General features: G+C 37.0%; 1 protein-coding gene across 1 annotated transcript; it reads right to left on the bottom strand.

Moving 5' to 3' along the window:
• Positions 1–2,682: 2,682 nt before the first annotated feature.
• Positions 2,683–8,212, bottom strand: LOC130231930 (vitamin D 25-hydroxylase). The gene is made up of 5 exons (XM_056461462.1): positions 7,713–8,212; positions 6,317–6,458; positions 4,108–4,737; positions 3,685–4,011; positions 2,683–3,605 (listed from the first exon to the last, which is right to left on the bottom strand). The coding sequence occupies exons 1-5, from the start codon at positions 7,950–7,952 to the stop codon at positions 3,424–3,426; spliced, it is 1,521 nt and encodes a 506-aa protein (XP_056317437.1). The 5' UTR covers positions 7,953–8,212; the 3' UTR covers positions 2,683–3,423.
• Between the last annotated feature and the right edge of the window lie 2,539 nt (positions 8,213–10,751).

Raw genomic sequence — 10,751 nt, 5'->3', positions numbered from 1 at the left:
GGTTTGAGTTACCTTCACTTTTTGGGTTTTACAGTGTAGGGATTACTAAAATATATACCCAGGGCTTCTGATGATATGTAGAGATCTAAATGAAACTGTGATCAATCTGTGCATGAAGCTGAACTAAGTGTACAGGGTTGTGTTGCATCAACATCCTCAGCAGATGATACATTTTTTTTTTTTGCCTGTACATGTCTTCTCATGGAGCTAATAGCTATTGGCTTGATTTTCAGAATCACCACAGTTTCAGCTAAAAATGTTCCACAAAAAAAAAACAAAAACAACTGTCACTACCTGACAAAAGTCTTGTCACTTATCCAAGTTTTAGGAACAACAAATAACTTGACTTCTAGTTGATCATTCGGTATCAGAAGTGGCTTATATGAAAGGCAAAGGCCTCTAGATTACACCTATTTTACTCAAATAAAATTGGATAATGTCTTGATTTTGAATGATTTAATTTTAACAGTAAGGTCTGACTTTGCTAAGACAAAAGTCTTGTCGCTTAACAGAAATAATGTACAGTATAGAATATAAAGTCATGGTGCAGTGGAAAAACAATTAATATTGTGTGTGACTCCCATGAGCTTGTAGGACTGCATCCTTACATCTCAGTAATGACTCAAATAACTTATTAATAAAGTCATCTGGAATGGCAAAGAAAGCGCTCTTGCAGGACTCACAGAGTTCACCAAGATTCATCTCCAATGCCGCCTCCTTCATCTTACCTCAGACATGCTCAATAATGTTCATGTCTGGTGTTTGGGCTGGCCAATCCTGGAGCACCTTGATTTTTTTAAATTTAATTTAATTTTTTTATTTTTTTTGCTTTCAGGAACTTTAATGTGGAGGCTGAAGTATGAGGAGTGCTATCTTGCTGAAGAATTAGTTGATTTCTCTGAGAATCTTGGGTTCATGCGGGTTCCAAAAGATCTTCAGCAGTATTTGTTATGATTGGGATGCAGTTCAGAACAGATGATTCATCAGAAAAATCTACCTTCTGACACTTTTCCTTAACTAGAAGTGAAGTTATTACTTGTTGCTCTTACAACTGAGATCTACGACAAGATTTTGTCAAGTAGTCTACAAGCTGGATGGCCCAAGGGTGAGTAAATTAATTGCAAAATTAAATTTTTTGATGAACTATCCTTTTAAGGGCTTTTCAAACTGGGGTCTGGGGCCAAACTGCTAAAGGGTTAAGGCAAAAAAAAAAAAGAGTAAAAACTAAAAGAAATATGTATTTTGGGGCTTTCAAAATTGATGTAGACACATGATATTGTTGAAAGGTCATTTTTAAACAATAAGACAACAAGGTCTGCATATCTGCATGTGTCTTTGATCAAGCAGTCACTTTAATATTAGATTTTTATAGTTGCAGTTTTTAGTGTCACTATCCTTTGTAAAACAAGCAGATATGGTGTTTAAACATTTCTTATTACATTGTGAAACAGAATTTTCAGCTTCAACTGAAAATGTTTCAAACAAAATTATTATGTTGAACTATTTGCTGTAGTTCAATGACTACAAAAGGCGGTTCATTTTTGAATGCACTTAATCTTTTGTATCGTAACTTTATAATAATTGTTTATTAGTGATGAGACTTAATGGATTAACAAGGAGTAGTGCATTAAATTACGTTTTTTTTTTTCATCTGTTGGCATTTGGTTGAACAAATATTTATATAATGTTTATAAGACACAAGTAAATATTGAAATTAACATAAATTGAATGAATGTTTTATTATTTCTCATTGTTACTAGGGTAGATGTCTAAATTTTAATTAAATAAACGTTTTTTTTTTTTACTTGATATTTGAGCAAGCTGTCCCAAAGGGAACAAAATATTCGGAGGTCTTCTGCAAAAAGTAAATAATAATAATTTCAAACTTGTCATGTGCAGTGATTTAATCACAGCGCCACAGTGGATAAATGCATTGAACGTGACCTTTCACCTATTATCAGAAGTCCAGACACAAGCAAGCATGGTGTCTTCGGTCTTCACCCTTCACTATCTTCTCCATGACGCAACATGCGTTAGCCTTTTTCTGGCTGTGCTACTGAGCATCATCTAGTTGCATGACGCTGCCTGTTTCCTTCATGTTCAAATGAAAGCCCAGCCCAAGTGTTCTCTTGGGAGGAACTGCCTGTAAGATGACAGTCAGCTCATGATGAGTCCCCAAGTGTGGGTCGTATGAAAGGGCAGTTTTATCGCTTCAGATGACAGCCTCACAGTGACAGCTTACCCAAAGCAACAGTGCCCCTACCCATCATTCTCGCTTTTTAATTGACTTCCCCATCCTGTGCAGTTTGTCAAAGTGCCGCCTGGAAAGACTTTTTGGCCTTTGGAATGTTTCTACTGTGACAACATGGGGATTTTGAAGAAAATGATATATGCTAAAAGCAACATTGCTTGGTTTAAAATCAGCAAAAACTTGCCAAAGCAAAGAATTGCTGCTGAAAAGCATTCATTTTGGTATGTGGCAGATTCACCAATCTACACTAAGTCAGTCTCAGGATATCTTGAGGTTTTTATTAATATACTTTCTCCTCTCAGCTTGGTTTATATGGTGTATAGCTTGGCTTTGGGAAAATTCCAACAGAGTTGAAAGAGAGGTCACAGACAGAATAAAACACTTCTAACAAAAGTTATAGAAAAAGTTTATTTTTTATTTTTTGCGATAGACATTTTATTTAAGCACAAACACTGGTTAAAAAGTGAAGTAAAAAAGAAAGAGAAAGATATACTATAAAATGTATATTGCAGTGCAGTTTTTCAGGATAGCACCATGGTTTTTTCCTCAGAAAAATTGCAGCTCAAGTTTCCAGATAATCTCTTTCCAGGGAGATGAACTAGGGACTGGGCTGATATTATTGCACAACTGATCTATGGCATTAAACCAACGGGAGTCCTGAAGCATTTCCAAAACTTTCTGAGAAAGGCAGCTGTTCTCCTCTCGCTTTCCTCCAGAAATGGGGAAATTCAAGGAATGCTGAAAAAGACAGGCCATCCAAACCATCATAGAGGTAAACCCTGTCAATCATTGACACAATAGCTCTTCTCGTATTGACAAGCACAACATTCACTTTGTTACACAGTACACGTTTTCAATTCAAGTTATCAAAGATACATGCTACACTTCATCTTGATACTCTCTTGTATGTCCGTGTTCTGTAACACACATGTCCTCATTCTGTGTGCCTCACACCATGTGTTCTGTAACAGTTCTCTTATCACTCTCAGGCTGGTTTCTGTGAATCTACGGAGGACACGTTCAGAGAATTTAGCAAGTCAATATCAGAGGTCAGTATTGCCCGTTTGAAAGGGGATGGAATTTAAGACTTGGAAACTGCTCTGCATTTGACGTTTCTTGGTAGGATCCCCTGAGGTGAGTGAGCGCGTTCCAGACCTCAAAGCAGGAAAGTTTTACTGCTGCCTCCTGATGGCACATATGGAATACGGCTGAGGCTGAAGGGTCATGCCCAATTTCGCAGAGAGGCTTGGAATAAAGCCTTCTGAGAACTGAAGGTGAAACCTCTGGAGCAATGTAGTGAAGAACAAGAACATCTCCAGCCTGGCCAGCTGCTCTCCCAAACAGTGTCTCTTACCTAAGGAACATCAGAACATGAGGATTATAATAACCTGACAAGCTTTTAGATGCTAAACATTTGATAACATTTTTTTTACCTATGGAGAAGGGGAGAAACGCTTCATGACGGATGAATTTGCCATTACAGTCTAGAAAGCGCTCTGGGCAGAAGATGGACGGGTCACTCCAGTACTTCTCATCAAAGTGTACAGAGTACAAGTTCGTGATGACCATGGTGCCCTTGGGAATGGTGTAGCCACGCACCACTGCGTCTTGAGATGTGGCGCGGAAGATTCCCAGTGGGACAATATTGCAGAGGCGCAGAACTTCATGCAACACTGCCTCCACATACGGCATCCTCTGCCTGTCTTCAAGAGCAGGTTGTCTGCCATTCAGGACACTATCGATCTCCATTTGGACCTTTTCTGAATGGAAGTAAAAAAACATGATGTGATTAGTGCAACGACATTAAAACATTGATCGTAAATGAAGCAATAAGCGTATGCTCCATGGGCACCAACCTTGTATCCTGGGATACAGAGCCATGTAGAGCATAGCCCAGCGCAGACAATTTGTGGTGGTTTCTGTGCCCGCGATGATCAGTTCTCCAACTGAGAAAATCAGATTATCTTGAGAGAAAGAAGTGGCTTTATCAGGGGTGCTTTGCTCCATTTCGTCCAAGTAGGCATCGATGTAATGTTGCGGCGACTGGGGAACCCTGCCTTGCGAGAAGCGCCTGATGATTTGCAGGAGGAACTTATAGACCTCGTTGGCATTGCGGAACAGCCTCTGGTGCTTCCCGAAGGGCAGGTACTCCATCCAGGGGAAGGCGTTGTATAGGAAAGCCCAACTGCTGGCTGCCAGCTCCACATTCTCACTGAAGATCTCAATCATGTGCTGAAAATCCCCATCGTCGTAGGTGAAGCGCTGGCCAAAGATGATGAGGTTGGTGATGTTGGACACCGCATTGGTCACCAGATGCTTGGGGTTAAAAGGCTTGCCTTGGTGCTGGTCGATGGCATCAAGAAAATATAGGCACTCTTCAGAAATCCTCTCAAACATCCGCTGGCCACTGCCAAAGTAGCGGAAGCAGTTCACAGCCAGTTTGTGGTGTTCAATCCAGCCTCGGCCGTATTTGCAGTTCAGGAGTCCTAGACAGAGAATAAACAATACCGAGAGAGGTCTATTTAAAAATGGAAATCTAGCGATAAACTTCATGTATGTTTAACCAGAGATTATTAGTCAAACAGTAATAGTCTCCTGGGTTAAAAAGAGATTACAAGAACTGCAATACTGGTTATGTGATAACCTTTTGTGCGACTGACAGAGGTTGGTTTAAAAATGGAAATCTAATGATAAACTTTCAGTACGTTCGATCAGGGATGACTGGTCAAACAGTAATTGTCTCATGGGTTAAACAGTGATAACAAGAACTGTGATACTGATTATGAGATAACCTTAAATGTGACTGTCCGCTCTTCTCTAGTTTTTGCCTCAACTCTGACATACATTGCTGTGCAATTTTTTTTTTACACAGATGATTAAAATGTTTGTTTTTTTCTAACATGGAAACTCATTTTGTTCAAAAACTGCACCATAAACCCAACAGTCAACTTTAGCAAATGAAGTGAGTGTAGTTAACTCAAATTTACTGAAAGTTGACTCAACTCATTTGAAAAGAGTTTTGAACTTAATTAAATACCTCATGACTTCAACTTAAATGGAGTAAGTTCACAGTACTCTTATAGATTAGTTTTTTTAACTCAAATGGTTTGTAGCAATTGGTTTCCTCAAACGGTTTGAGTTGTCTTATTGGGTTTTACAGTACTCAGCTGGTTTGAGTTCTCTTCATGTATTGGGTTTAACGGTGCTCAAATTGCTTTGTTTACTCAAATGGATTAAGTTCACAGTACTCATTAGGATTAGTTTTTGAACTTAAATGGTTTGAGTTACCTTAACTTTTTGGGTTTTACAGTGTTTATATCTATTAGATTAGTCAGTACTGAAGCCAAATCTGGAGCTTTTCTTACAAAATAACTTATAATAACGGTCCAAAAACTAGTACAGCCACATTTACATGTTAGAGTAAAATATTAAATACAAATTTAAAAAGCAGGAAAAATCAAGAGAAGAAATTTTTTTTAATTATTTAGTTGAAATTTTATAGGTTGTAATTATTATTATTATTATTATTATTTTATTTTTTTTGCAATATTTTGCTTGAATTTAATTGTATTATCTTTCAATTTCTAAATATGTTTGGTGACTAAAATATTATTTTAATAAATATATCTGTTTTGTTTAAATGCACCATAATGCATTGCCTATATCCACTGAGAAGTGGATAAAAATATTCATTTTTTTAAATGGGGTGTACTCAATTATGCTGAGCACTGTATAGACAACTCAGTGCACTGCTAATCTTAAACTGTGCTGCAGCTTATCTTCATTATCAGTGAATAATGATTAAATGTGTACTGTTTCTCACAGAAAGTTATCCTGTGGCTTCAGAGGTTTTGGAATAAAGTAACCTCAGCTAGTTATTCGTTTTATTTTAGACTTGCCTTTGGTTTGTTTCAGCATGCAGGTTTAGAAAGACATAAGGGGACAGAAAATAATGTCAGCTTTTTATTTCACAAAGAACAATTCATTTGCCTATCTAGCTCAATCTGCAGTAATCTATTCTAGGAAATCTTTCCAAAATAAATTATTCCATAAGGAACCACTTACCTCCCATTTTTGTCATCTTCTGAAATAAAGGGAGGGACGGGCGGTCTGCAAAAACCTCACTTTGGTGATACAGGCATTCTTTAATGGCATCATAACCATTTAGAATCACAGTCGGGATTCCTCCCAGGTCTAGACTGAAAATCTGGGAAATAACATGGCAATATTCATTAATCTACTCCTCTGCCAAAAATATTTCTGCTAATGAATGGAGCGTAATTAGAGCAGTACATTCACCCTCATGGATACAGTGAGGAAATGAATTAGGCACGCTGACTCAGCATGTCTCTGCAGAAGTGAGTGCAGCAGACCTCTGCCAATAATGCAACGCTAAACGCAACAGTCTTTTGTTCTCCTCAAACACCCCTGCACTTCTTGAGACATGTCAAGACGCTGCAATTCAACTGAGAGACCTCAGCAACAGTCAAATAAGTAAAATAACTTTAGGTTTAATGAAAATCCAATTTTAAAGTGCATAGTAACACAAGTGTCTGAACTGAAATGTCAATTAATGATATGATTCTCTTAATTGGTACACTGTAAAAAAAATCCTTGTTGCCTTAAATTTTTAAGTTGAATTAAATTAACATTTTGAGTCCATTGGACATTTTATGTTACACTGACTTAAAACAGCTTGCATAACACATAGAATTAAGTTAGAACATGATTAATTCAGTTTAATAAGTTACAATGACCTAAAAACCTATGCTGTCAGGACTAATTGCTCATATAATTTTTTACAGAGTATATGCAAATGTAATAAAATTTATTTATTTATTTTGTAATAATATTTATAATTAGCTACAATTATAAATATAATTTTTTTTAATTACATGTGAGTAGCAGTAGATTTTTAAAAACAAATTGATTTATTAACTTTCCTGAAGTTGAAACATCTAAAAATGAAAATACATGAAAACTTTGGAGCTTTAATATTAGATGTTTTTAAAATACTTTAATGTTTTGTAAACTATCTAGCCTACTTCTGCATTTTTCCGACTTTAAAATAAAACTGTTGTCTGTTACAGTAATTTTGCATGAAATAACTAATAAATTATTATTATATTTTTAAATAAAATCTATTTTTTCCATAGCTATATATAATTTCCCCCCAGAGGGACGGTGATCCAGAACAGCTGTGCAGCGCGTCAGACACATAATCTAAACGCGACGCGCCGCAAAGTAGACCGCTTCATTGATTAGGCTATATAATACAGTGTGTAAGATGCATTACACTGCTATGCAATGCAAAATAATAATTATCATCACGTGATTACTCAAAATAACTTTTTTTAAGAAGCAAAACCAAACTGGTGGCCACGCAAAATAAGTATAGCGTTAAAAGGAAGAAACTCGACAAGTCTACTGTATTTCTGAATATCTAATAATATTACTGTACCTGTCCGTGGATGTCACTCTGCCTCTTCATGTAGACGTGAGGCTCTGTGGCGAGGGAAAGCATATTCCCTATAATGGGCAAAGGTGTCGGTCCGGGGGGAAACCCTCGGGGTCTCCGCTGCTTTACGAGCTGGCGAATGACCAGCAGAATAAAGAGTGTCGTGAACAAACCGAGCAAACATATCAGCGTCTGCTCCCAGGACAAGGAGAGCGGAGATGTCAAGCGTTTTATCGATATCATCTTAGATGCAAACTTGGGCTAATCTGAAAAGTTTCTAGCGCTCCGTTCTCTGTCGGACAGTGTATTAGGGGATCATCTTGCACATGTTGCTCTTTATCCCCCGCCTCTTAAAGCCTAAGATTGGCTGGCGGGAAGAGCGCTTTGGATTAACTTGCATAGCGTTTTTGATTAAACGCTGGTCAGAACTATTGATCGCGAGAATTCAGACTCGTTTCCTCTCATTAGGGCAGGCGGTCACTGCTGCGTTTCCAAGCGGGCTCTTCTTTGTATATTGCGACATATGTGGCCACGCCTGCCCAAAAATATCCAACAAGGGACTTCGCAATGGAATCATTTCTTTGAACTGGTGGTTTGTAATAGTTCATTCATTCATTCAAAAAAAAAAAAAAAAAAAAAAAACCGGTGATTCATTCAGTGACTGTGCGTCTCTCTGTGGTTACATTGTAGACCCGGTAGGTGGGGACAACTGTCTTTTCAGGGATTTGCTTTGTGGTCTTGAAGCAATTCAATAACTGTGTAATTGTTCGTCATTACTACTCAGTTATTTACAATTAAATAATTACTTTACAATTCACACTAAAGACAGGAAATCAGCCACGTGCTCGAAAACGCAGATTTGAGCTCGTCGTGGAAAAATACAAAATGGCGACTATTTTTATTATTTTAATGTACGTCTGGCCAATGATATATATAGTCAATAGTACAGGCAGTACTTTTTATTTCTTTTGACGACCGAGAGAAAGAAAGTGGTGTGTGTTATGCAAACTTACAAAAAAAAAAAAAGAAGTTTTGGGGTCAGACACGTTTGCACTGTAAAATCGGTGCTCCAAACTTTGACCTCCAGTCATGTCAGCATTTCTTTCAGCTATTTTAACCAAACAGTGACACATGTCAGTTCTAAGAACTTTTTGTTCAATATATCATTGGTGTCTACAACACTGTGATGGTTTTTTTAGGGTTTGTGTGGTGATGTGGGTGTGTTTAATTATTTAAAAGTTGTATGCCTCTGCACCACTTACAAAGCATGGGAATTGATATTTTTAAGGGCTAAGCACTGCAACATCATTTATATTTAAAACTCAGTCGTCATAAATAATGTATACCCGTGGATTGCTCATATTTAATTAGTCAATTGTTTTCATATTATCTATTCAGCAATTCAGAACCATCAGTTGAATTTAAGACAGTAAGTGTTTATGATTTCACAGTGCACAAAAGAGTGAGAAGATAATCAGCAAATACATGAATAAATAGAGTCTATATGATCTCAATTAACAGAAATTCAGGGGGAAAAAACTAGTGCCTGCTGAGGGGCATAACCCTTTTAACTTAATTGCAGCCTATAAATATTGCATGAGCTTATATTTATAAACTGCATATTGTTTGGTGGAAACCCCTGAAAAGAGGGGGATAAGCTAAAGGAAAGGGAGTGAGTATTGTAGGAAATGCCGTCTTGAGAACATAAAATTGTATCCATAACACAGGAATCAAACCGACCACTGCATGTTTTATGCTTAAAGATTGAATTATAACAATTGTAATCACATACTCATTCCATCATAAATCATCCTGCTTTTCTCAATCGAAATGTGATTTTCCACATTGATGATGCTCATTTCCATGGTGTCTTGGGTCTTATTATCTATAAAGTTTTCTACTGAGCCATTCCATCTGTATGGATAGATAAATTCAGCAGGTCTCAGAGGATTTTGTTAAAAGACTGCAGTGCTTGTGATATATAATTAGCACATCTAGAACATTCAATATGTCCACCCATAAGAAACACATCATGTTATGGATTTGGTATAGCGGAGGGAAAATCAGTCAACACAGATTAATCAATAAAATAAAGTGAGACCTCAGAGGAGCTACATTGCAGCGCAACACAACAAGAAACCCTTTTCTGTGATTTTTAGCAAAAGACAAGATCACAAACGCAATTAATGGAACACATTAAACTTACACTTAAAATTAACTACACATTAAAAAAAAGAAGAAGCTAATTTTACAACTTCCCTTGAGTAAAACAGTTGACTTTTATCATGTTTGAATACATTCAGCCAATCTTCAGGTCTGGTGGGAGCACTTTTAGCTTTAATCATTGAATCAAATTATAGACCATTCATTCATTCATTTATTCATTCATTCATTCATTTTCCTTCAGCTTAGTCCCTTATTTATCAGAGGTTGCAACAGCAGAATGAACCGCCAACTTATCTAGCATATGTTTTAAACAGCAGATGCCCTTCCAGCCGCAACCCATTACAGGTAAACAACCATACACACTTATTCACACACATACACTATGGCCAATTTAGTTTATTCAGTTCACCTATGTCTTTGGACTTGTGAGGGAAACTGGAGCACCCAGAGGAAACCCACGCAAACACGGGGAGAACATGCAAACTCCACACAGAAATACCAACTGACCCATTCGAGACTGAAACCAGCGGCCTTCTCCGTGTCGCCTCTAATATAGACCATTTAAAATAATAACAATAATAATAATAATAAATAAAAATTAATAACTTTTTTTATTTAAAGCTGTTGTTGCACCTGCTATAGCCACGATATGGCAGCAAATATTCTCAATTATTATGCCAGAACTATAGTACAGTTCTTATTAACCTATAAAATTGCAACTTTTCATTTTCAGTTGCCCTTAGTAGACAAGTACCTACAGAAGAGTCAAGCTTAAAAAATGGAAAATTATCAGAACTGTTTTTTTTTACATTGTTTGAGTGACATGCTAATGGTCTAATCTGATTCAATGATTTAAGCTAAGCTAAGCTAAAAGTG

Source organism: Danio aesculapii, chromosome 7, assembly GCF_903798145.1.
Source record: "Danio aesculapii chromosome 7, fDanAes4.1, whole genome shotgun sequence".
Lineage (NCBI taxonomy): Eukaryota > Metazoa > Chordata > Actinopteri > Cypriniformes > Danionidae > Danio > Danio aesculapii.
This window is presented reverse-complemented; position numbering and strand designations above follow the sequence as displayed.

Bases quoted from the DNA above. Each gene is read 5' to 3' on its own strand.
- LOC130231930 (XM_056461462.1), bottom strand. From the start codon at position 7,952: ATGATATCGATAAAACGCTTGACATCTCCGCTCTCCTTGTCCTGGGAG. The intron at 4,738-6,316 runs GTAAGTGGTTCC...TTCTCTGTCTAG, and splicing joins GAAGATGACAAAAATGGGAG to GACTCCTGAACTGCAAATAC. The intron at 4,012-4,107 runs GTTGGTGCCCAT...ACTTCCATTCAG, and splicing joins TCTGTATCCCAGGATACAAG to AAAAGGTCCAAATGGAGATC.